Here is a 27830-nt window from a genome sequence, read left to right as displayed (position 1 = left end):
TTGGCATAGTACTGCAACTAAGAGTAGGAAAGTAGAGAAAATCTGGCTTTCACACATATAAATACAGTTTTTACAAAAAAAAAAAAAGTGAATCCAGAACCAATATGCAATAAGGAAACTAGCATTCCTTTAACTTCAACAAACAATAAAATTAAATAAAACAAAATCCAAAGCTGCTGCATCCACCTAAATGTGCTAGTACAAAGCTAGTTTTCCCTAATGTCCCATGTTTACAGTCGATCACACATGAGAGCTGCTCGTACTAATGAAGACTAGATTCATCCATGAGATTGGGATATTGCCAAGCACTTTAAAAGGTCAGTGGGATGGCGCATCTACACTGACTTAAGATTTGTCTGACCGTCTAAAGGTCGGTTCATGTGCAGTCAGCCGGTGGGTCTGCAGGGAGGCAATTAAACACAGTTGAAACATTATCACCACCTGACTGAAGATAGGAGTCCGAGAGCCATCCAACGCCCCCACTGAGCCTTAGCCGGTCATGTGCAGTCCGAACAAACAAACACTCTTACACAAGACATTCCTAGCATTTAATCTTTGGGACTCTCATCTGTGCTGCCCGAAGACCGTTCACAGTAAGATCACTTCAGTGAGAATTTATACCAAGCCTGAATGTCTAAAACTTATTCTTGGTGTTTTAAAAACAAAAGGCTCAGTGGTGGACATGTATTAGCAGTATTTGCATGTGGACATGTTTGTTGACTTTAAACAGAGATTTCTGGTCCAGCCTGTTTTTCTGTTTATGTTGTTGTCAGAGCTGTCAAATTAATCTGTTTGTTGAAGGCATTGTCTGCATAAATTAAGTTACTCCATGATGGCTCTGTATATGTCCGGTTCGATGTAATCCTCTCTGTAGCGGGAATTGATCACCCGCTGTCTTTTCGAGTTTTGCTTCACCTCCTTCTCCACAAAGACTCCTTTGAAGCGCATGTCCGATGCCACAGACTAAAGAAAGAAATAAAATGGATTTAAAGTCTTCTTAAACCACTGATTTTTCAGTAGCACTGTGTCATGAAAAGTTAATGTTACTGTAGTAGTAATTATTTTAAATGTTTTAGTTTTTTTTTTTTGGCCTTGGTCAGAATTTAAGGCTATCTTTAAGGTATAAACTTAGTTGGAATAATGCAAGAGTTATATAAACAGAATGAAAACCAAGCATACACAAAAATACAGCAGTTAAAATTATACAAGATTTTTTTAAATTAACATATGATAAACATTCTAAAATCTTTTTATGTTGTGGTAAAGATCAAGGAAAAGTTGTTTTGTAATGAGTTTCTCAATGGTGTAATGCACATTATCACTTAAGGCACAGTGCTGGCAGGAAATTACACACCAGGCGGGCTTTAACCCGTTTAGGCAGCTCCTCGTCCAAACTGTACACGTCTTCCCTCTTTACAGTAAGCTGAGAGTCATCTTCAAACTCCACCTGGAAAATTATTAATAGAGCTGTGAATGAAGCCATTATAAAATGGTATGCAAATTGCTTTGCAAGTGGTAAATGCAATGGTAAAAAAAAAAAAAGTTTCACTGCCTTCAGGTAAACTCAGATTGATTGTATTTTAGAGCAAACTCTAAAAATTATCTATTATCTCAAATCTATCTATTATCTAAAAAATAATGTTTGCCAGAAAATGCTTAAAATAATCTTTTAGTTGGGTAATTAAGGCAAAATATGGCACAATGTTAAAATACTCAGAAATATAAATAAATTCCAAACCTAATGCACATCCTTTGCTTTTAGGTTTCCAGTATTATCATATCTGATGATGTATTATGTACTATCATAATACATAGTAATGTTTATGTATTTCCTGTATAATCTGTAATATCACTAAAAAACCTGTCTTAGTCCAGAAGTGAAAAAAAAGGCCTGTTGGCCAGTTTTATCTGACTAAAACCACTTAAAATGTGTTGCATCATAAATTTGACTTCCACATTGTTATCCTGGAACATTCCCGACAGCCTCAGGCTTAAGTACCATAGCATTTGGAGGAAGAATTGTTTAACCTGATTAAACACAATCGGTCAAAAGTTTGGGTTCGTTTTTTTTAATGTTTAAAAAGAATACTGACTCTATTTAAAATAAATTCTAGGATTCTTTGATGAACGTAAAAAGTATGCATTTACTGGAGGAAGAAATCTTTGAAACATGAAAAAAAATAAAAATAATAATAACTCCCTTGTCCGTCTGTCTTTTTTTTTTTTTGGATTTCTTTCAAAAGAAACCTTACTGACAAATTTTTGACCAGTAGAGTATTTTGACAGTTGGTGTCTGTGACGAGTGGGGCGGGGCCGAGGGATGTGGGAACACGAGTGAGGCCGGTGGAGTGATTGGGAAATCCGCTACACCTGCGACCCACCACCGGTCTTGAGTCCCACAGAGGAGATGGAAGGATATAAAACTGGAGCGACGACAGTGAAGGACGAGAGAGGACCAGGCCTGGGCTTTTAGTTGTGTTTTGGTTTTTATTTGAGCGCACCAGTCGTCCGTGAGGGGCTGGTGCGCTGTTTTGTGTTTATTTTGTATTATTAAAGTGGTATTTGATTGTCCGCCGGTTCCCGTCTCCTTCTTCCCGATGATTAGGAAGCTTATATCATTACAGTGTCTTTTATAGAGTCTGTGGGTTACAGAGATTTAACCATGTACCCATGGTGCCCGGTTTAACCATGGACTTACTGCTGAAATTAAAGCCTATTTTGTGACCTCTCACAGCTTATTTATTAACCCCTTAAAGACCAAAACGTAACTATTGTTCTTAAATTTTAATAACTTATGAACCGATAATCCAATCTGAAAACTTTAAAAAGTTTTGTAAAGAGGAGATAATCACATTTGTCACATTTTGAGAAGCTCTGTAATGAACGTGGCTGTCATCACATTTTGATCAGCTGATGCTTAGTCTCAACCCTGTGCCCAGATTAGTTCAGACTGTCATCTACTCAATAAATAAAGAGGTTTTGTCATTTTGAATCACCAATAAGCAGGTTTCTTTGGAAATTTCACAAATAGATATTCAGTGTCGTGTATCCTTGAAAACAAACACAAAATAACATTTGCATGAGAGCACTCTCTGACAAAGCACAGAAAAGCGTACTCTGTTACTAACGTAACCTCGGTTCTCTCTAGAAGAGGGAACGAGTACTGCGTCTTAGCTAAGACGCTACGGGAAAAGTCTCTTTTCACGAAATACTGAAGCAAAAAATTATCCTTAATTTTGAATTGTTGTAAAGCGCATTTGCAGCAGCACACAGCCATAGGCGAGACGGCTCGCTCGCTCATTGGCTGCTCTGCGGCAACTGCACAAGCCTATCGAGCGCAGGCTGATGCAACACTCCGCGCCCTCCATGCCACTTCTTGCTGACACGGGTGTGGCCCAGCCCTATAAAGGGAGCTCGAAAAGGCTGACTCACCTGATTTTTCATCTCTTCAGCGAAGCTCACGCATCGTTGGATCACGAGAGAAGCAAGCGCCGTCAGTTAAGCATCTCAGCGGGACGAGCTATTCCTGAAGCCGCTGGCCAACGCCGCCTTCCACTGCCGTTCCTGCTGCGCGTCCAGCGCCCATATCCTTTCAATTCTATTATATCCAACTGTTCTTTATGCGTGTGTGTTCGCCCTGCGACACACACTCGTAAAAGAGCTTGCGTCTTTTTTAAGATGCCTTCTTACGGCTCGTGCAGAGCCCCACTCAGCGAGGGAGACCGGTACGTCATCTGTGTCTCCTGCCTGGGTGAAGATCATGCAGCGCTCGCTGACGGCAGATGCCCTCACTGCGAGCTGTTGCCAATGGTGACTGAAGACTCGCTTGGCTTTTTCTCTGAGCCTGCATTCTCCGGTGCGCTAGGCGCCGTAAAAAGCGCCGCTTCCAGCGGACTCCGGAACCGTCTTCAGCTCAACCGAACCGAGCTGGGCCGAACTCTCACCCAAGCACGCCGCTGTTTCAGTTCCAGGGATTGTGACTCTCTCAGCGTCTTTTGCAATGCGCAAGCCTGTACGGTTGCCCGCTTGCTTGCACAAAAAAAAAAAAAAAAAAAAACACGTTATCACGGCTACCCAGATATTTCCCGAAAAAGGTGTAATTTCTGGTGTCCCGGCCATGGCCGATGGTGCTATAAATGTAGTGACTATGCCCACTGCTCAGTGCCCATCTCCACATATAAGCACAGCCCTTCACACAGGGCTCGCGCCCATAAAAGCGACACAGGTCGATCGTGCGCACTACATAGTAAACGTGCCCACTCCTCAGTGTCCACAAACACTATGTCACACACGTCATGTGGTTTCTGTAAAAACGAAACCCGTGCACGTTCGTTCTGCCCAGGCAGACAGCAAGTCTAAAGCAGTAAATGTGCACGCTTACAGCCCACAATTACTCACAGACAGCACGAGTCCCACGGGACCCGCTCAGCCCTCCCTCACTTGGTTAAGCACCGTGAAGGGGTCGAGGACGAGCGTTCTGCCCGCTGTGATCAGCGCGCTCCCCACCTCAAATGTCACGGGCTTAACGCCCATGTTAGAGCACATCGAAGCGCTGCCGTTGCCCAGCCAACAGAGCGCACTTCGCATCCAACCCCTAGCCATTCATGCATACGCATGGTCAGCGCTTCCAGGGGTTTCGGATTGGGTCCTAGACATTATAAAGGGAGGCTACTCGCTACAGTTTTTTCGACACCCCCCGCGCTTTTTAGCGCGCGTTGAAACTACGGTCAAAACAGAAGTAGCACACCTACTTCGAGCCGAAATATCAAAACTGTTGAGCAGAGGGGCTGTGGAGCCTGTATCTCAAGCTCAAAGCGAATGCAAATACTGTCTAGTGCCCAAGAAAGACGGGGGTCTCAGACCCATACTGGATCTAAGACAGCTGAGCAAAGCATTGGCGAAACGCAGTTTCAAAATGCTTACAACCAGGGGACTCCTCGCGCAAATTCGCAGAGGAAGCTGGTTCATGTCGATAGATCTGAAGGACGCGTATTTTCAAATACAGATAGCGTCACGTCACAGGCGATACTTGAGATTCGCCTTCGAGGGCCAGACATACCAGTATACAGTCCTGCCGTTCGGCTCGTCCATGGCTCCTCGTACGTTTACGAAGTGCATGGATGCAGCGCTCGCTCCTCTCAGACTCAGAGGCATGCGAGTGCTGAACTATTTGGACGACTGGCTAATTCTGGCTCAGTCACGATCAGAGCTCGTGGAACACAGGGCCATTTTACTCGATCGCCTCGAGAAACTTGGTCTCAGTGTCAACTGGACGAAGGGTTCGCTGAACCCCAGTCAGACGATACTGGTTTCGGGTATAGCTCTGGACTCACGCTCCATGGCGGCGCGGCTGTCGCCACAGCGCGCGTTGGGCATTCAGCGCGCAGCGAGCTCTCTCCGCTGCGGCGCGACCTTCTCGCTCAGAGAATTTCAGAAGATGCTAGGTCTCATGGCCTCAGCATCTCCAGTTCTTCGGTTGGGCCTGCTCCGCATGTGCCCCCTGCAGTTCTGGCTGAGAGCGCGAGTACCGCACGGAGCGTGGATATCCGGTCGGCTGCGTCTCAGGGTCAATCAGAGCTGTATTACAGCCCTGAAACCCTGGACAGCGAACGACTGGTACCAATCAGGTGTAAGCCTGGGGACTTCCTCGAAAGTGAAGATGGTGTCAACAGACGCCTCCACTTCAGGATGGGGAGCGCTGCTCGAGGGCAGACCGTCCTTTGGCCTGTGGTCAGAACGGGAAAAGCTCCAACATATCAGCTGTCTGGAAATGCTGGCAGTGGAGAACGCGCTGACGCGCTTTTGTCCCCAAATCAAAGGCCACCACGTCTTAGTCCGTTCGGACAACTTGTCTGTGGTGTCCTACATAAATCGCCAGGGCGGTCTCGGGTCCCGAAACCTGTACAGGTTGGCAGAGCGCCTCCTGGTTTGGGGCTCAGCACAAATTGCGCTCGCTGAGAGCAGTTCATGTGCCTGGGCTACAGAATCTGGCTCCAGACAGGCTGTCCAGAAGCAACATTCCCACGGGCGAATGGTCTCTACACCCGCAGACAGTCCAGCTGTTGTGGGAGAGATTTGGCAGGGCGGAAGTGGACCTCTTCGCGTCCCATGAAAACGCTTACTGCCCAGCGTTCTTTTCCAAGAACGAAAGCGCGCTGTCACAGAGGTGGCCGTGCTGCCCGCTCTATGCTTCCACCCCCGTCTCCCTCCTTCCGCAGTTGATAGAACGGGTGAGGGAAACAAGATGCTCAGTACTGCTTGTAGCACCTTTTTGGAAGAACCAACCATGGTTTCCAGATTTGATGCAGTTAGCAGACACTGCCCTGTGGCCAGTGCCGTTGAGGAGGGATCTCCTCTCACAGGCCAGGGGCTCGATTTGGCACCGGAGCTCGCCCAGCCCTCACTGCCCGAAGCTAGCAGAGAGCACGAGTCCTCTTCCCTCGATGCAGCCCTGAGATCGACTTCCTCGGACGACGCGGCGGCAGACAGCGGGCGCTGCCCATCGGGAAGCGATGCAGGGGAGGCCGGTGAAGCAGGGCGAACCGGCGAGCTCGGTTGAGCTGGAGGCGGTTCCGGTAAACGCTGGGAGCGGCGCTTTTTACGGCTATGCGGCACAGCGGAGGATGCAGGCTCGGAGAAGAATGCCAGGCGAGTCCTCAGAGTCACCATTGGCAACAGCTCGCAGTGAGGGCATCCGCCATCAGCGAGCGCTGCATGATCCTCACCCAGGCAGGAGACACAGATGACGTACCGGTCTCCCTCGCTGAGTGGGGCTCAGGAAAGCATCTTAAAAAAGACGCAAGCTCTTTTACGAGTGTGGATATGAAAAGGATATATAAGGATAACACAAGGATATAAAAGGATATAGGCGCCGAAGAGCGCAGCAGGAACGGCAGTGGAAGGCGGCGAAGGCCAGCAGCTTCAGAAGTGGCTCGTACCGCTGAGATGCTTATCAGACGGCGCTTGCTTCCTTCGTGATCCAACGATGCGTGAGCTTCGCTGAAGAGATGAAAAATCAGGTGAGTCAGCCTTTTCAAGCTCCTTTTATAGGGTTGGGCCACACCCGTTTCGGCGGGAAGTGGCATGAAGGGCGCGAAGCGATAGGCTGTGCAGTTGCCGCAGAGCAGCCAAGGAGCGAGCGAGCCGTCTCGCCTATGGCTGTGTGCTGCTGCAAATGCGCTTTAAAAATATTCTAAATTAAGGATAATTTTTTGCTTCAGTATTTCGTGAAAAGAGACTTTTCCCGTAGCGTCTTAGCTCAGACGCAGTACGAGAGAACTCTCGTAAAAGAAACACACGACAGAGCACTTTGACATAACACAAACCAAAAACAGGGATGAAACAGCAGTACATATCAGATAAAGTGAAGGAATTTATGTGTTTGAGTCACTAGGTGATGTCCCAGTAGAATCGATTCTGACAGAGTACAGCCAATGGACTGATCCATTTGGTTGTTATATTATGTAAATATTTTATATATTATAGGCTATTAATTATAAAGATCATTTGCACTATTTATTCAGTTGCACTGTAGAAACTTGTTTCTTGCGTTTTTTTCCTCAAAAGTTCTGACAAATTCATACATTCTTAGAGAAAATAAATGGAAAATTAGGACTTTAGCTAGATTGAAACTTCAAGTTTTCCTGTTTATAATGATACATGGCACTTGATACTGACTGCTAGAATAGGTTTGAAAAAACAAAGAAAAGTACAGGCACGTCAGGCGCCCCAAAAATGTTGCCTAGGTGTATAGGCAATATCATGAAAAAAGACAAAAACACCCTCCACTAAAATCTGGAGGGGAAACAATGACAGGAATGACTGTACCTTATTATTATGTGAATATATATGATATTGTGCGTTATGATAAGTATACAGTACATATTAGTTATTGGTCTTCTATCCTAAATTATAACAATTCTCAGACTGCAAACAGTGATCCTACTGTGACACATCTACTTTGCACTGTCTGAAGTTGAACTCTAACCCGAATAGAGTACACAAGTGTGTTTGTTGTCTTCTGACCTGGTACATTGGTATGATATGGTCAGACACAAATTTGGCTCCATAGATCAGGCCATCTGTCCAGAGTACTTGAACTACGTCTCCTTCCGATGGCGGACCGAGCTGACTACAGTCTCTATTCTGAAAAAGAAACACCAGCAGGGCTTAAGTACACCGTCTTTAATCATCAATCAGCATCAATCGGCTCATTGTTTTGAGCTGTGTAACTCCTTACGTACACGTACCACTATATCCTCAGGGAACAGGTTGTCACTGTATGAGCCATCATCAAAGATAACCTCATAAAATGTGGCCTTTGTCAGCTCAACCACCTCACAATGGTAGTATCGGCTATTTCTGTGCTTGCAGATTACTTTCTGTCCCTTCTTCAACTCCCGCATAGATGCTCTATTGCGCTGCTGAAGATAAATAAAGAGACCAGAAGACATCAGACAACATGCATCTTTTACATATTTTATTCACCAACCTGCACAACAAGGTTTTGGTGGAAACAGACTGTAAATATTACTGATTAAGCTGATTACAACCTGATAAATCACCCAGACAGCCCGGTTACAGTAAAAACTTTTTTTTTTTCAATGTCATTTTCTTTTAGAAATGCACTCTTTGTATTTCTGTTTGGTTCATATGGTTTTGAAAAAAAATTAAATTAAAAGTTTTTAATGACAATAATTCAATTACTAAAAAAATTAAAATAATGTGGTGTAACCATCAAATTATACAATTTCCTCAACACTGAAAGCAAGTCAGCATCATTACATTTTAGAGGAGTGGCAGTGTCACTTAACAACCTGAACTAACTTTGTCCGGTCATAAAAAGATCAAATTATCTGTTGGTTTATAAGACTTAAATGACCTGGACACACAAGCTGTGTCCCAATTCATAGGCTGCATTTGAAGACCAAAATTTGTCACAGTGGGGTGGTGAAGTCTGTCCGATTTCAAAGCCTGCTTCAGATTCAGTCTCAAAACGTGGCATTCATTTCCCAAGCCAAGGACAACAGGACTCTATTAATTATCTACTTTTAATTTCAAGTACCGTATTTTCCGGACTATAAGTTGCACTTTTTTTTCATAGTTTGGCTGGTCTTGCGACCTATAGTCAGGTGCGACTTATCAAAATTAATTTGACATGAACCGAGAGAAATGAACCAATAGAAAACATTACCGTGTACAGTCGCGAGAGTGCGCTCTATGCTGCTCAGTGCTCCTGTAGTCTACACTGAAGACATAGAGCGCCCTCTTGTGGCTGTAGACGGTAATGTTTTCTCTTGGTTGTTGGTTCTAAATAAATGCGACTTATAGTCCAGTGCGACTTATATATGTTTTTTTTCCTCATCATGACGTATTTTTGGACTGATGCGACTTATACTCAGCCTTGTGGACTGATGCGACTTATACTCAGCCAGGTGCGACTTATCAAAATTAATTTGACATGAACCGAGAGAAATGAACCAACAGAAAACATTACCGTGTACAGTCGTGAGAGTGCGCTCTATGCTGCTCAGTGCTCCTGTAGTCTACACTGAAGACATAGAGCGCCCTCTTGTGGCTGTAGATGGTAATGTTTTCTCTTGGTTGTTGGTTCTAAATAAATGCGACTTATAGTCCAGTGCGACTTATATATGTTTTTTTTTTTGTTTTTTTTCTCATCATGACGTATTTTTGGACTGATGCGACTTATACTCAGGTGCGACTTATAGTCCGAAAAATACTGTATTAGGTTTCAACTTTTGGGTCTTTGAAGTCCATGTTCTTTTAGGGATGCAGTCCCTGAATTGGGACACAGCTGCAGTCTGCTGGTAATGATAGCTTTTTTTTTTTCTTTTTTTTTGACTGACAGGCCAAAACTGCACCAAAACAATATAAAGTGTGATTGGGCATTGAACCTGTCAACATGACAATGGGAAGCATTTTATTTTCCTATTTTATTTAACGTGTAATGTAGCTGTATGTGAATGTAAATGGCCTACAAAGTTGTAAAGCTGAAAGTGCACAATAAATAAAGGTAGTGTCTCCTAAAAGAATAAACACCGAACAGCCTAAAAGAGTCATTTAGTCATTAGAATCCTACTTCTGTTACAACTACAGATCACGGGGTAACACATTTGCATAATGCCCACCTATGTTCTAAGTTGCCCAGCCGCAAAACAATTTGACCCACCAAACACTGTAGCTTGTTCATGTGGTTAACATCATGTCTAGAAGCCGCTGTGTCCTACGCTCTGGAAGTAAAACTTTTATTTTCACTTCTGAAAGATGAGGTTGTAAAGAATCAGTGGTTAGATGAAAATTTTCCACTGTAGGACAGCAGTACAACCCTAATCTTTTTTGTGTGTGTGTGTGTTTTCCCATCATTATAACTGACTGCTGCATCTCTAATCTCAAGGAGTTCGACGTGCAATAAAAAAAAAAACACTTGCTCTTGAAAGTTGTCTCAGTACCCAGTTTATTTGGACCAGCTGGCTCTACTGAACCACTACCTGCAAGTATGCTAAAATAATAGATGTTTATATTTTCTTTCAAGCGTTCAAAATAAGGAACATTGGGAATGGGCATATCGTTTGACACCCGCTGTACGCAGTAGACCAAATCACAACAGACTGGGCCACCAGACCAATCAAAGCAAAGTAGGCTCATGGAAAGGAGGTGTTTAGAGAGGCTGAATCTTAGAAGCGTTTCATATGAAATGTTTGAGAATCATTAGAAAAAGAGGTAATATTAAAAGCATACTTTGAGAAAATTAAAGCGTTTTTTGACCTCGCATTCATGTAAACCTATTGTAGGAGACTCCCAAAACAATATTAGGAACCTAAAAAAATGGCATAGTAGATTAATTTTGCTGTACAAACTATGTGCAATTACATGGTTAGCTGCATTTTATTATTTGTCTTTAGCACCGTTTTGCCCATGTTAGAACCACTAGTGGCTGTACACCAGGAAATGAAGAAGAATCTGTCCTCTTATCAGTCATGCCCTTATTGTGTCATTCAAAGCAGTTGAAGGCAAAAACAGAAATCTGTATTGTATGTGCATTTCAATTGTTCAGATGTCAACTCTAGACTTTATTATCATCCTACACACGTCTGTGTTGTGTCTATACCTCTACATGGATGCCACCCTTATGTCTCCAGCAGGTAAAGTAAACAACGAATGGCCAATCATCCGGGTGCATTTGAACTCCAGCTGCCTGTGCACAGGTCGGGTGAAAGGAAGTGGAGCAGCGACCGTGTGAGCATTGAACGCAGCAACCCGTGCTCTTCTTCACCCACTTACGACAGAACAGGCATTTCTCAAAAAAAAGAAAAGAAAAGAAAGATATGTTAGTTATGTCTTTGACAGAAGCAACAGAGGGGTTAGGCAAAATGAGCAATTAGCACATTTTCATGAATTTAAAAGTAATTTGTTTGACTATTTTTAATGATTCATTAAAGGTTTAATGAAGAGATTACATTACCAAAATCCCCTTTTATTACACTGGTTAACAGATGTGTTATACAAATAATGCTGGTGACTGACTAACTAGGAGAAGAGATGCTGCCAGTCTATTTTTTCACTCTTTTTTCAGTAGCATTTGAGAATACCTCAGGTGTCCTCAGAATTGCAAATCTTCCACAATAACAAAGGCAAGTTTTCCAATGAGTAACATGACAAAACACCGTATTGCCATATTTTGCCTCATTTCATATCGTATTGCATGCTCATACACATACATCATTCAAAAAATTGGTATATATTAATATTACATTTTTCAGAAATAAATATTACATACTCGCCAAGCATCACTCACTTACTCATTTGCTCGAAAATACAGTACTGTTCAAAAAACATTTCTTATTATCAATGCTGAAAAAAAGCGCAGCCAAATATATATATTTTTTCTGGAAACTGATACCCCCCTCCCTCCAGGATTCTTCGGTGAATAAGTAGTTCAAAATAATATTTCTTTAAAAAAAAAAAACTTTTGAAGAAGGTAATAAACAAACACTCCTAAAATGTATTTTTATGCATTATGTATGTTGATTCATTTTATTGAAATGATAAGTGAAAGTCTCCATTTGTTCCTTTATGTCTGTACTTTATGCTGGGAAATTTGGGTACCGTATTTTTCGGGCTATAAGTCGCACCTGAGTATAAGTCGCATCAGTCCAAAAATACGGCATGATGAGGAAAAAAAAACAAATCGCACTGGACTATAAGTCGCATTCATTTAGAACCAAGAACCAAGAGAAAACATTACCGTCTACAGCCGCGAGAGGGCGCTCTATGCTGCTCAGTGGTAGACTACAGGAGCACTCAGCAGCATAGAGCGCACTCTCGCGGCTGTAGACGGTAATGTTTTCTGTTAGTTCATTTCTCTCGGTTCATGTCAAATTAATTTTGATAAATAAGTCGCAGGACCAGCCAAACTATGAAAAAAAGTGCGACTTATAGTCCGGAAAATACGGTACATATACACCATAATTATATACAATTATATTAATGAGGAAGTTTGTACTTTTATTAATGTATTTATTGTGAAGTTGTGAGTTAATAATTAATGTGGTCACCGTAATTAAGAGCCCCACTGTTTTTGTACTGGCCAAGATAAAATACATTTACATAAATTTACATTCCCTCCATGTCATTCAGCACTGCATTTAGATTGGTATTTAACTTTTCTTAAAACATTGACATACCAGCTTAAATCTCTGAAGCGGGATATTACTGAGATCGACAGGACTGCGCTCTGCAATGTTCACGAAGCGAGCCTCCAGCACTGCTACGGCACATAATACATGAACCCACCTGCAACAAAACCACATTTTCAAACCAAGCAGGTTTCATTGATTGCCTGAGATAAAACCCCTCACATGACGTGTTGTCAGCAGCTGAGAGGAATGTGTGTCATTGAAAATGTGTTGACCATAAGGGGGTCCACCCAGAGGCTCCTGGCTACCTACTTGTCATTGTTGGCCTTCTGCAGAGCTCCTCCTCTCAGAGAGCATAAACAACAGTCCTGAGGGAAAGACACAAACACTTAGGGTGTATTCAAACTAGGCATGGTTGCCTTGAACCGAGCCTGAGTGTGAGCACGGAGCGATCACACTAGTCAAACAATCCAGGCTTTGGGGGTCAACACACTCAGGCACGGTTAAGATTGCCTAATGTGAGTACACACTTAGTCACACCACTGGGTTTAATAAACAAGTAAGTGAAAGCAGGTGCAACTGGAAAAACCTGACAGCCAGATATAATAGTGCCCCCTAGCAGCTAGAAAAATGCATAACACAGGATTTGGGGTGATAAAAAAACAACAACAAAAAAAAACCTGTGAACCTACTCAAATAATGTAACTTACCTGAGTAATGGCATTAGCTTCACAGCGGGAACATCTCCATGTGTCCAGATTAGCATCCTGAGAGACACCGTAACAACCTGTAGACAAAACATCCACAATTCATCCAATGACTTCATTACATTTTCAGAAACATATGGATAGCAGACAAATTATATGAATAGGAACATTTCTTTTGCAATATACGACCTAGGTTATCATTTATACTAATCAATAAGGGAAGTAAATATAATATTTTTTCTATGTATCTTAAAGTTTAAATATGATGCAAGACAAATGGTTACTCAAATAATAAATGAAAAAAAGTAATAACAGTAGGGCTGGCGATAAGTCAAGTTTGAATGATATCAATATATTTTTTTATAAGCGATATGGTATGAGGCAATACCTCCTATCTCAATATACAGTAGTTTGATACGAGCACTTCTGAATAATAGCAGAGGGCATAGAGTAAACTACTGCGGGGAAAGTCCATAATCCAGTTTGTCCTAAACAGGAGACATACTTCATATTAAGGGCTTTAAAATAACTTGTAAGATATAGCTAACACGTACAGTTTAAAGAGGCTCGCCCCGTCAGATGCTCTGACAGACACACGTGCTGCTGACAAAGAAGCTACTTACGCTGTTTAACGCATTTGAGATGTGCTGTTTTCCTCAGTGCATAACTTACATTTCTCAGGTATATTCTCCATCTTTAAATGTTAGTTATACCGTATACTGCAATTCAGCCAATTAATACAGTGATTGAGACACATTACTTATTACTTATGTTAATATTAATTAACTATTAAAAGTATTAATCCCAAACTCTTAAATGGCTGTCTATGGCCAGTAGACAAATTACATTGAACATGAATGAGACAACCAACAATATGTATCGAGGAAGAAAAAGCTGTACAAAAAGTAGAAATATTCCATGTACTCTCTAATTTTATTAACTGCATGTGTAATTATAATAGAATTAGAAAATTCTGTCTAGAAAAGGTCGGTCACTCCTGCGACACATTATATCAAGTGCAGACATTCCAGTGAAAACTGCGAGTGCTTACAAAGTGCTTACTTGTATGTACACGCACACAACACTCAGAGCAGCTGACGAGTTGGCTACAGCCGTCTTCCTCCAGATTCGTGGTGGACAGTTGTCCTTCAGAGCTGCTGGTGAAGCACATCTCTGGAATCAGTGGCATGGTCCTCTGATTGTCTCCTCCTTCAGCTGCAGTATCGCTCTGCCTCAGGCTGATTACATCACCCTATACAGAAGAAACGGCAAAGTGCACAATGACTACTGTATTTTCCGGACTATAAGTCACACCTTTTTTTCATAGTTTGGCTGGTCCTGCGACTTATAGTCAGGTGCGACTTATCAAAATTAACTTGACATGAAACAAGAGAAATGAACCAAGAGAAAACATTACCGTCTCCAGCCGCAAGAGGGCGCTCTATACTGCTCAGTGCACTGAAAACACAGAGCGCCCTCTCGCGGCTGTAGACGGTAATGTTTTCTCTTGGTTCTTGGTTCTAAATAAATGCGACTTATAGTCCGGTGCGACTTATATATGTTTTTTTCTTCTTGGTCATGACGTATTTTTGGACTGATGCGACTTATACTCAGGTGCGACTTATAGTCCGAAAAATACGGTACACAAATCATTTTTCAACTAAGCTCACAAATAAAGGGATAATTACTTCTGACTGTATCATGTCTTTACTTCCTGTTTGTTTACACAACTTATCAGACTTCAGTGTGTAATTAATTTCTGAGCCACTGGCAGCATCAAACAGCCAATGAGAGAAATTGTTATTATAGTTAATAGCATGTTACCTCTGTGTATGTGTGAAAGAGGGTACACACTGCACAGTATGGAGGATGCTGGCCCATGCGAAAGTTAAAATCCTTCTCAACTCTAAAGTTGCGTGGTTTGCTTTGCCACATGTGTGCCAGGAGTCTGGCCCAAGGATCTCTCTCCTCTGGCTCAGCTGCTGGATCTTGAATCTCTGTGGAGTGAAGGAGCTGATTAGAAAGAGCACAAACAGTAATGTGGCAATAAATGAACAATGTGAAGCAGATCCTAACCGTCATCACTGGAGCGTTCTCTGAGCAGGGGATGCAAGCGCGGCAATTTACTGAGTGGCTGAAGTTTCCTCTTCATGCTCTTATTCTCTTTCTCTCCCTCGATTTCAAGCTGAAGAAAAGAGGATTTCATTTACATTTAGATTCATGTCGTCTAAAAAAATATATACATTTAATATATACAGTTCCTATGCTTTTTTTCACGTTTTTGAAATATCTTATGTTTACTAAGTCAACATTTTTTAAATAAAACTACAGTAAAGTATTGTAATTGCAAAATAACAGACTTTTTTATATATATATTTAAAAATGTAATTTATTCCTGTGATTGCAAAGACAATTTTTCAGCAGTAATTACTCCAAATCTTCATACTAAAAGATTAAATGTAACATTAATTTCAGAAATTTTTACATTCAAGTTACCTTTGAAGTAATTTAATTCAAAAGTAATCAAAGTATTAATAATTTAATAACATTGTTAAATGCCTTCATACTGTACATAATAATGTTCTGAGGGCTAAATTAACTTGATTGAATTAACTAAATCAACTCGAATGATCGATTTTCTTGTTTAGTGTTTTACTTTTAAATCGATCCAAACAAATATCATATAGTTTCAATGTCTAATATCAGCAATTACGTGAAAATAATCACTGACTCACTGAAGGTTTTATAATCAATTAACTGCTGATGTTATTGCATAATATTTAGTTACTTGCTTTTTTATATGCTACAGTACTCAACTACAAAATCACTTAAAATGCCCCTATCAAATATCAACAAATGTCAATATGTGTACCAACCTTTGTGTTTGGTTGTGACATATTTGGCCTCACATCTGGTTGGATGTCTGACTCATTGAGGTCTTCTCTGGGTTTCTCTGTGCTGGGTTGTTGAGGTTTATAGAGCACTGATCTTGCTGCATAGGTGTGGACCTGCAGGGCATCTGAAGGGCTCAGGGTCCGATGAAAGAGAAGGCTTGCCACCCCTGGTTTAGTAGAAGTCCGTGGCACGGCTGACAGGCAGTGAGAGACAGTAGGGACAGATGCTATAGAGAGATGACGCTTTGGGAAGGACTCTGTACAGGCTGAGAATGGGTTTGTGGCACTTGAACCTGCGCCCCTAACATGTTCCCCAGATGCAATGCTTCTCAAACTAGGTAGCATCTTTAAACTGGTTGAACCCATCAGAGTCAGCAGGTCATCGTCATCTTCATCTTTCAATTCTGAAATAGATTTGGTTTTCATCATACAGTATCTCAAAAATGTTAACATTTTTGAAGGTGTTACAGTGGCCAATATCACTTAAAGTTGCCTTAGTTTGTACATTTTGAAAATCCTTAAAATTATTTCTTTGATCTAACAATTAAAGGTAAAGACTAGAAAACCTATTTTTTTAATTTATTATTTATTTAGTCCATTACAAAATGACGTACCTGGATACTCTCTGCATTGTTCTGTGCATGTAGTCAAGTGGCTCTTCTTGCCATATTCAACCTCCTCATCATTTGTTTCACTCTTTGGAAGAACTTCCTCTGGTAAATCCAGACACACCCTGTGTCTTTTGGTTCCTATCCTTTGTTTGGCAAAGCTAATTTAATTAATAAAAAGAGGCAATATTTAAAATTGGCATAACAGGATTCTTTTCACATATCAGTATGAGCAAATGAGAAGATCAGTGAATGGTTTTCACCTCTTTTTTTGTCCCTCACTACTTTGGTTTACATTACAAAGTTCCTGACCACCAATCTTCCCAGCCTCTCCACCTAAAAACTCAGCTGCTTCGGGCGTAGGCTTGGAGTGGTCAATGGGAGCATTGTCCTTCCCCAACAACCACAGCTCGTACCGTTCAGGCTGAAATTTCCTTACAAACACATCCATGGAGATCTTGACCATGTCTTTTCTACAAGAACACTGAGGGGAAAAAAATACCAAGATTGACGCACTGTGTAGTGTACAGGCATTTAAGTACACAATATATTCCATTGACAAAGATGATACAGATTACAACCGTTTATACACTACCAAAAGCTATTTTAAAGAAATTAATACTTTAATTCAGCATGGACAGCAAGTTACCAGTGAAGACATTAATAATGATTTAAAAGACTTCCATTTCAAATGCTGATTTTTAAACTTCATATTCATAAAAGAATCTTGAATAAAAATGTCAACAAGAATATTCAGCAGCACAACTGTTTTGAACATTTATAAGAAGAAAAGTCTCTTGATCACCAAATCAGCATATTAGAATGAAGGATCATGTGACACTGAAGACTCGAGTAATGGCTGCTGAAAATTCAACTTTGCAATCATTTTTTCATAATATATATAATATTTTGGAGTCTTGCATGCTCACCAAGGATGCATTTAATTGATCAAAAAACACAATAGGGATGTAACAATTACCGGTTTGACGATTATTCATGATAAAATTCCCCACGGTTAGTATACCCGTTTCATATTTCAATTAGGGATGTGCACGGATAGTCGAACATTTGAATATTCGTTTTGCTCTAATTATTCAAAAAATAAAAATGATATTCGAATTTCGCAAAAAAAAAAAAAAAAAAAAAGTTCACAATAAAACCTAATTTGGTCACTTTCTGTGATTCTCCACGGCATATTTGAAGGTGTATGCAAGCAAAAAATAATTAATGAATGATTAAGGGGCCATTCACATATCGCGCCTAATAAGGCGTGGAAAAGGCTATGCGCGCCGCTTTCTTCTTTCCAAAGCGCTCGGACAGAAGCGCTCCTGAGGCGACGCGTTCTCTCCATGAAGACGCGGAAATTTCAGCAAAGGATAAATGGATTTGCAGCACAAAAAAAAAAAAAAAAAAAAAATCGCTTTCAGTAGCTCTGCTACTAAATTTATTTCAAAATGGCAATCCATATACAGCTATGATCAGCTGTTCCTTCATCTTGACTGAGCTTTCAACATTGTTACAGGAAAGGATGAAGCTGAATGTTTAGTTCTTGTCACATGACCTGCGGTGCGCTTGTGGCATTCTGAAAGTTGAGATGTTTTTAAAACGGGACCGCGTCGCACCGCGTGCGCATCGCGGCCGCGTCGCTTCCATTAGGAGCGTGCATACCGCGCGCCTACATTGGAAATAACGAACTTGAGCATGCAAAAGACGCGATATGTGAACGCCCCCTAAAAGAACTGCGGTCTTCTACAGTACTTCAAATATGCCGTGGAGAATCACAGAAAGTGACCGAATTCAAGAACATTGTTGCAGCATCTCTCAAGCAACGAATAAACACCGCTAACTTGGAGAATGCAGTGAAAACTCCTCTTCTCGCGTCTGCCCTAGACCCTCGGAACAAACATCTCAGGTTTCTCGATGAAAACATGAGAGAAGTAAGAAAAAAAAACTTTTTTGAATATTATCAGAACATTTTTCTTGATGCGAGTGGTGCGGATGCAGTCGCCACGATGAAGAGGATGCAATGCCCACTCGTCGGAAAAGGCTGAGCCAGTTCTCCAGCGATGATTACAGAGAGTCCAGCCGAGACGAGTGGGAACAGTTCTTGCTGGAGCCATGTATTCCACCAGATGAGGATCCCATTCAGTGGTGAAATGAAAACACGAAGCGCTTCACAAAACGTATTCGCTTAGCACACCGTTATTTGTGAGTCCCGCCAACGTCTGTGTCGTCAGAGCGCGTTTTCTCCACGGCCGGCCTTACTGTTAACAGACTAAGGAGCCGACTTTCCCCCAATCATGTTTACATGCCCGTATTTCTTAACAAGAACATTTGAAACAATAGAAAAAAAGAAAAAAAGATTTGCTGACAGTTTAAAAGTTAAGTGTAAGCTATATTCTGTACAAAAGCCTAATTGCTGCAGGCTGCTTTACGTTTTTTCTTTGATCACTTTTTTTTTTTGCTTTTAATCTGTACTTTTGTTTGTTTGCACGCATTGTTAAAGGTTTTCAGCTACAAAACACGATGTGTAATGTTCAAGCTTATTGTAAGCTTGTTCAAAATGACGAAAACAAATGTTGCTGAAAAATAACGTCTGACTCATTAAACTTAATTTAAATAAACGAATATTCGAATATTCATTTTTTGTGAGCTCAAATATTCAAATGTGATATTTGTGGAAAACGCCCATCCCTAATTTCAATTATCATCAAAACCGTATTAGATTACTGCGATTTAAACAGCTCACAATAAAAAATAAAAGCTAAAAAAAATACTGTCCAGCATACAACACAGATTTAAGTAGCAGTCTCACATGCGCACAGCACGCAGAGTAGTTATGTTTTGAGTGAAAACAGGGCAGAAAAGGTGGGAGATTTTAAAGGGTTAGTTCACCCAAATAAATCAAAATTATGTCATTAATGACTCACCCTCATGTCGTTCCAAACCCGTAAGACCTCCGTTCATCTTCAGAACACGGTTTAAGATTTTTTAGATTTAGTCCGAGAGCTTTCTGTCCCTCCATTGAAAATGTATGTACGGTATACTGTCCATGTCCAGAAAGGTAATATAAACATCTTCAAAGTAGTCCATGTGACATCAGAGGGTCAGTTAGAATTTGTTGAAGCATCAAAAATACATTTTGATCTAAAAATAACAAAAATTACAACTTTATTCAGCATCGTCTTCTCTTCCGGGTATGTTGTGAATGCGCTCGGAATAAAAACTAAAATATCTTAAATTGTGTTCCGAAGATGAACGGAGGTCTTACGGGTTTGGAACGACATGAGGGTGAGTCATTAATGACATAATTTTAATATTTGGGTAAACTTACCCTTTAAAAGAGGGAATTAGGGAATTATGCTAAAGGAAATTTTACAAATGAATATATTAATGAATTAATTATATGAATGTACATCTGAAGGTTATGACTGTCTTCAGAAATGATTTGATGGCATTTTGTTTTCATCTTCACTCCATGTAATACCTAAAGCAGTGGTTCCCAACCTTTTTTTAACTCGCGGCCCACACAACCAAACACTTATGTTTGCGCGGCCCACTGCAACAAAATTAACTGACCCCATTATTGTTGGGTTAATAACTTAGTACTCAGAAGCTAGATTGTTACCTGTCTTTATTGAATGAACTGGCAATGAACAGAACTCTGGCTGCATGGCACCGCTTGGCACAACTGCTGTTGTTCTGTAGCATATGCAGCAAAAATATCTAAGATAAATTGGCGGTTTATTCTTAAACCAATCAGCGAGCTCGAATAGTGGAAGCATAGTTACAGTTTAATATTTATTTAATTACATGAAATGATGTTATTATGTTATGACTCAGACATTTTTACATATATGAACAATATTGTTATTTCTTTTAATAGTAATTGGCGGCCCACCTGCAATACCACCACGGCCCACAGGTTGAAAACCAATGACCTAAAGGAAGTGTTCTTAATCGCAATATTGCTTTGTCCACAGAGGTTATGGAAAAAGGTCATAAAAACATAACGGTCCATTAAGTAAGGTCTTTACACACCTCTGAAAACACAGTTATGTATATTATATTGCATTTCTGTAAATATTACGCACCTTTAAGCAAACAAAAATACATTTTATTTGTTGCATGTTGATTTTTAAATATAAAACTTGGGGAAGTGATTTGTCTGTTTGTACTTTTTGAACATCTCCAGCACATTTTAACAATATCGTGATAATACTAATAAGCGTGATAATTTTGGTCACTATAATCGTGATTTTCATATCATTACATCCCTAAAACACAATTAAAAAAAATTACAATTTAGAATAAATTCTTCTATTTTAATGCATTTATTTACTCCTGTGATATATCCGACCCTAAACTTTTGAATGGTTATTCATTTATTCATTTTTACCAGTATGGCTTGCTTTCCATAGTCAATCCATCGTCTTGTGGCAAAGTTGGTAGATTCAGCACAGTTGAAACCATGGTTAAACCCTGCATGATAGCCATATGGAAACGTTATCATGAACTCTCCAGCCTCCTGAGTGATCTGCAAAGCAAAAACGGACAACAACATCACAAAACCTCCTCAAATAAATACAAACAAATGTACAGTACATTGAGGAAATAGGAAGCCTAAGTCTGGTTCATACTGGATGCATAAGCAGAGTGGAAACAGCAAGTGAAACACAAGTCTGTATACTACAGATAAGTATTGTCCATTGTGCCAGCTCTTTTAGCTGTTCTCTTCTGACAACTGTAGGTCACATGCTTTGATTTATGCTGGGCTGCATACTCGGCTGTGATAAGACCATGGTCCCCTCCCACTGTCCCACACATACTACACATAAACAAGCTGTGTCTTCACGGTGTCTGATTATAGCCTGCTTACGTGTCTATTGTGAAACAGCCCTAATTTGGTCTACTAATAATAAAAAGTAATCAGTTGGACAAATGCACTCACAGCAACATACCTTATCAAAAGGAATGCCATACTTTTTTAGAATTGAGGGAGAAATAAGAGTCATCTTGTGCCTAAGAAATGCTTCACAGTTTTGTGAACTTCCAGGGAAAAAGCCTTAGGAAGACAATAGGAAGCAATAAATATGCGCAAAATGTAAATCGAGAAAACTATTTTCTTGTACAGAATTGAGGATATAAAAGGGTGTTTACCTTTGGCTAAACGCTCCAGTCTTTTTCCATGTTCGGGAGGCACGCAGTACCTGTGAGATTATTCCAGACAAATGTAGCACTTGGCATCAAGTCAGACAATTACAATAACCACCTTTATGCCCATGGGCTCACATTTTATCAACAAAGTTAACCAAGCTGCATTCCAGTGAAAGCCACAGGTTTGACAAGCAAACTTACCAAGACTTTGGTTCCCCGAAGTGTAAGTAATTAATGCTGTAGAGATCCATGTCCTCAGTGTGCCAAGCAAAAGTGGTTTTCCACATTCCAAAGTAGAGGTAGGGTGTGTTTACTCCCTCTATAGTGATTCCACTGTCATGCTCCACGGTGTCAAGGATGGTATTCAAGTGCCCTATATTCCATTCTTTGACATCCTGTGTAAGACATGAAAAGGAAACAATGATTTCACATCAATGAGCACTCAAATTAAAAGTTAAACCAAACAGAACTCATTCAGAATGCTTACAAGGGTTTACTCACTGGGTCATACAGGGTCCCATTAACATCAGCTCCATAGATTGGAGGGTTAAAGGTTAAATTTTTCCAGTATTTCCTTTCAAGCTCTTCAAAATCATCATACCGAGGACTGCAAAACCTTAAATAGGAAGGGCAGATGAGGTTATAATCGGTTTCCACTGGAAAATTAGTAAAAGGGCAACAAGACTTACTTGTCACTGTTGGCTGTTTTATGGAACTCTTTGACAGTCATGGCTTTTTTCTGGATGTTGTACTGGGTGAACAGCCCTGACTGCCCAGTAACAACCTGCTGAATCGGTGCAGGTATTAGTAGGTCATCAATGTCATCATACGAACATCGAGGCTTCCAGTTTTTGGGCGGGACGATCTGTAGTTGAGCAAAATAAATATCATTTTATGCATGTCTTTTTGACAGTAGTAGCTTAGCCTAAAAGGTAAAGAGTAGTGTTTTCATCTGACCTTGGCCAGGCCTGCCTTGTGTGCACCTTGGGACTCCATGTATGCAATGTAGCGGTTGAAGTTCTTGAACTCTTCAATTGTGGGGTAAAAGGTCATTATACCCCTAGAAACCGGCGTGTCAGACGCCATCTTGGCCGACCGAGTCCTCAACACCTGTGAGACAAATTGACTGGACTTTAATATCTCAATATGCATCTAATATAAAACAGACTTTATCAGCAAATAACGAAACATAAAAAAATTCAGATTTTATGAATATATATATATATATATATATATATATATATAAAACATGTTTAAAAATTTGACATTAAAATCAATTTTTTAGATGCCACTGGGGACATCCTAGTGTGAGAAACATCCATCCTAAATTTAAAAGGCATCTACATTTCTGTTTCTTGTATAGACCAAATTTTTACTGTGACAAGTAAACATTACAAATATATACATTTGCCTAAAATATTTAGTATTTCAACAAATTTTCTAATAGTACTGTACTGCCTGTATTTTTATTTAAACATTTATTTATTTTTAACCTTACAGATTTATTTTTTTCAATATGTTTTTATTAACTTTTTATTCATCTATTTTATTTATTTTATTTTTTTTACACTATTTGTCCTATATATAACTTTTCCAAAAGACCCCCTAACACCTTAGGGGGGCCCAGGACCTCAGTTCGAAAACCCCTCCTATATAATAAATGGGATATTATATGAATACCCAGACGACAAGTCACTGTGAATTAATTTTAACCACTGACACCACATTATTTACTTGCTGGCTTGCTAGGTTTCATTAACTTTTCCAGAATTTCACAGAACTGAGAACACACACACACACACACACACACACACACACACACACACACACACACACACAACGTGACAATCTACAGCCGCGTAGCATAACTGTGAACAGGCTAAACAAACACGCTTTATTTGGCTATGACAGTGAGACAAAACCTCATATTCTTCCAGTGCGACATGTATAGAGTGTGTACACGTTCCGCCTTGTATTCAGAAGCTTTGATTCTGATTGGCCAACACCTGCGTCTCTTTAAAAGTCGTGCGGCTAGGCTAACGAGTTAGGCCAAATGTAAACATTATTATGTACAAGAACACCAGATTACTTAAAAGATCCAAACGATACAAAGTGCACGATAGGGTTTGAAATATATAAAGTACAAATGACACATATAATATAAAAGGTGCATAATTGAGGAAGCTGTTGGTTGCAGTAGAGAAAGTGCAACGGTTAGCTCTTCGAAGCTAGCAACTTTACCACTATTAACAATGATTTTAAACCGTAAATTATAGAAATTACGTAAATATAGAAAATAACAAGGGAAGTAATATATCCATACTTACTGACTCTGTTGAACAAAACCCTAATAACTGCCCTCGACCTTAGTAGAAATGCTTAGCTAACAGCAGATGCTTCTCCTCACTATCCTCCATCAGCACCATTATACTAGTCTCGCCCACCACGCCTGCGCGCACTGGACTTGTTTATTGCTTGTCGACTCCACGCACGCCAGAGTTATCATAACCAATCAAATCACTGTTACGTTTAGAGTAGCCTTCCTGCTGCCTGCCATACACAGTTTATCTTGTATTGTTCAGTTCATTACAGGAATATGATCATTGTCTCGAGTTTTAGTTTAAATGTTGACTTGTTAAAACATATGAGTTTGACTCATTACTATGGCGTTTTATGGCAATACCATGACCAATTTCATTATAATCCCAGAAAAATAAAGCTGACCTAATGTTTACCTAAACTTAAAAATAATATTCTATTAAGTTCTAAGCTTTGAAAATATCAAAAACAAGTCACTGATGAGATTAAAGATGCAGTTAAAGCTGCAGTCCGTAACATTTTGTGCTCAAAATTTACTACATTTATAAATTATGCAAGTACACCATGAATCAATTTTCCAAACCGTGTTTTCGGCTTGTTTTGAATAACTACGGTAAACCTATGATAAGTGTTTATATTCGGACTATTTAGACTGGTTCGGGTAGGTACCGCTGCGGAGTAGCCCAGTACCTGCGTGATTCGCGACCAGTCTATGATATAGACATAAACAGCGAGAAGTAGCTCCGGCTACAATCAGTTCTTTTATTAACTGCTAGAGCGCCAGACGTTACGAACCGCAGCTTTAAATATTTTATCTGCATCTCTGTTGGTGCATTACAGAAATGTATTACGTGTGCTGTCAGATTTAGATGGATTTTTTTTCCGGTATCCCCCAATCAAATCAAATAAAATAATCTAAAAACATTTAATTACTTTTTACTTTTAAATACTTTTTTATGGATGATTGTAGTGGTTTTATGTAACAAGACATCGTTTACTATTATATATGTGCATAGCTTGTTGTAAGTATTGTTGGGAACAGCTACATTTTTATTTAGCATTTTTATCATTAGATTGTTTTAATATAAGTTAATTCAAATAACTGAAAAAAATAATTGTAACTTAATTTTAAGTTCCCTTATGGAAGTAAAATAGTGCCATATGTCTTTGAAACAAACAACAAAAAAAGCATGTTGAATAGCACTAACTGAAAAACAAAACATTGCAAATGCATTGCAAAACATTGCAAATGCATTGCATTAACAGTGCTTGCATTTTAATCCCTTGTATTTTCAGGGCTTGCATTTTTAGGTCCGGTAATTTAACATAGTTGTTTATTTAAGCTGTGAATATTTCAATGCAAAATATTTCACACACATTTTCATAAGTAAAAATACAATAATTCATATTCACCTTCCAGAATTTACTTCCAAAATGTTCAATCTGTTTAAAAATATAATGTATAATATTAGACAGGCAAATTTCGGTCTGCCACTGCTAAAATCGCTATTGCGCTAGATGGGCATGGTCTCAGCAACCAGCTCACGCCTCTTTTCCCATTTTCGATTATCCGGGAGTGACACGGTGACAAGATGGCGACGGCAGGAACTTTAGTGACAGGTGGATTGCCACTGTTGTCTTCGCCATTGCGCTAGATTGGGCATGGTTTCAGTAACCAGCTCCCGCCTCTTTGCCCATTTTCTATAATCCGGGAGTGACACGCTGACAAGATGGCAAGCAAATGAGGTAAGAAGAACAGAACGCACTGCATTTTCTTTAAATTTCTTACCTTACCACTAATCTATAGAGTCGACAGTCCTATAAAGATATCAATACCAGGATTAGTTTTAACAATATGCGGCCACTTTATACTGATATACAAAAGGAGTTCAAAACCGCCTAGGTGTATTATTGCTGAAATTTAAACTAAAGAAAGTATTGACGCACTATAACACCCAAGGGACCGTCTGACAAGTCCGACTGGGTTAAAATATTAAAGTTAAGTAAAATAGCACATTGTCAAATTCTAAAGCTTGTATTGCTCATAATGATTTTCAACAGGTGAGAATTTGCTAATGCCTCCCTTCACATATGTACAGTACACAAAATATTTACATATAAAAGATCCCTGGAAAGGGTTTTTCATGTTCCAAGACTGATTTACTATAGGTTAGATTTTGCCAATATCTCCCTTAAAGTATGTACAGTACACAAATATATATTTGTCTATCTATTGTAGCATGTTGCTAGTTACAAGACTGACTTCATGTATAATGTTGCCAATATCTACCTTACTGTTGGTACCATTCACAATTATTTCAAACAAAAAAAACTAAAAATCTGTAAGACAATCCCAAAAGGGATTTTTCATGTTCCAAAGGTTGTATTATAAAATATTTGTGTACTTTATACAGTGAGGGTATTAGCAAAATATTACCTATAGTAAGTCAGTCTAGTCACTAGGAATGTACTGTACTACAACCTTTGGAGAGAAAAAAAAAACCTTTATATGAACTAAAGTAATTTCATAAGAATAATTATATATTGTATATACAATTAAGAAAATATTGGCAAACATTAAACTGTAGCACTCAGTCTGGTCACTAGTAACATTTGGAACACAAAAAAAAACATTTTGGTGAAAAATATTTGTGTTGTGTTCATACTTAGGAAAAGTATTGTCTAAGGCGAGTTATTGTCAATATATATTTAGTCAGTTTGAGTAAATCATTCATTTACTGTGAACATTAATTTGAATGAATTTTTGAACTTCGTTTCGTTTAGAGGTAAATTTGCAGATGTTGTCACAATGATCGATTCTCGAGATCCAAGTGCGAGGGCAAAAAATGGTTTATTTGCATATATCAGTATATACAGTAGCAAGCAATGAGAAACGTAGGAAGACGATGGCATAAACTCCAAATGAATAACGTCCAGACCGCTCAAGCTGCAGTAACCCAGCGCAGGAATCCCAGGTGGGCGAGGAATAACCGTGAAAATACCAACTGGACGAGAACAGGAACAACAACTATCATGCATCGGTGCTCTACTGCTATTCCTGCTATTCCAATTTGTGGAAGTGAATTTGGAAAGTGAAATTTGCCTGTCGAATATTATACATCAAATTTATAAACAGACTGAATATTTTGAAAGTGAATCCTAGAAAGTGAATATGAATTATTAAATTTTTTATTAGGAAAATGTGTCAAGTCAAGTCACCTTTATTTAAATATTGCTTTTAACGATACAAATTGTAACAAAGCAACTGAACTAAGCAAACCAGAGGCGACAGCAGCAAGGAACCCAAACTCCATCGGTGACTGAATGGAGAAAAACGTTTGGAGAAGCCAGGCTCAGTCAGGGGGCCAGTTCTCCTCTGACCAGACGAAACCAGTAGTTCAATTCCAGGCTGCAGCAAAGTCAGATTGTGCAGAAGAATCATCTGTTTCCTATGGTCTATTCCTGGTGATCATCTAGGAGACAAGGTCT

At 39.7% G+C, this 27830-nt stretch overlaps 1 protein-coding gene across 2 annotated transcripts; it reads right to left on the bottom strand.

Moving 5' to 3' along the window:
- LOC132155114 (lysine-specific demethylase 4A-like) lies at positions 1 to 24464 on the bottom strand. 2 transcript variants are annotated; one of them, XM_059563922.1, is made up of 22 exons: positions 24350 to 24464; positions 22980 to 23132; positions 22712 to 22887; positions 22524 to 22638; positions 22224 to 22417; positions 22026 to 22075; positions 21827 to 21930; positions 21265 to 21402; positions 17129 to 17349; positions 16872 to 17026; positions 16240 to 16661; positions 15440 to 15548; positions 15188 to 15360; positions 14426 to 14615; positions 13367 to 13443; positions 12969 to 13024; positions 12705 to 12813; positions 11129 to 11317; positions 8250 to 8423; positions 8026 to 8145; positions 1355 to 1447; positions 1 to 963 (listed from the first exon to the last, which is right to left on the bottom strand). In XM_059563922.1, exons 2-22 carry the CDS (start codon positions 23106 to 23108, stop codon positions 823 to 825), a joined length of 3135 nt encoding a protein of 1044 aa, XP_059419905.1. In that variant the 5' UTR covers positions 23109 to 23132; positions 24350 to 24464; the 3' UTR covers positions 1 to 822. The 2 variants fall into 2 exon arrangements, with proteins under 2 accessions (XP_059419905.1, XP_059419906.1); XM_059563923.1 differs by having other exon boundaries at positions 16273 to 16661.
- Between the last annotated feature and the right edge of the window lie 3366 nt (positions 24465 to 27830).

Source organism: Carassius carassius, chromosome 12, assembly GCF_963082965.1.
Source record: "Carassius carassius chromosome 12, fCarCar2.1, whole genome shotgun sequence".
NCBI lineage: Eukaryota > Metazoa > Chordata > Actinopteri > Cypriniformes > Cyprinidae > Carassius > Carassius carassius.
Note: the sequence above shows the minus strand (reverse complement) of the source record. Positions and strands in the feature narration are given on the sequence as shown.

Coding starts and splice junctions, on each gene's coding strand:
- LOC132155114 (XM_059563922.1), bottom strand. CDS start 23,108: ATGGCGTCTGACACGCCGGTTTCTAGGGGTATAATGACCTTTTACCCC. Junction 17,027..17,128: donor AGTGAGGGACAAAAAAAGAG/GTGAAAACCATT, acceptor TAATTAAATTAG/CTTTGCCAAACAAAGGATAG. Junction 8,424..11,128: donor AGGGTGGCATCCATGTAGAG/GTATAGACACAA, acceptor ATTTATCTTCAG/CAGCGCAATAGAGCATCTAT.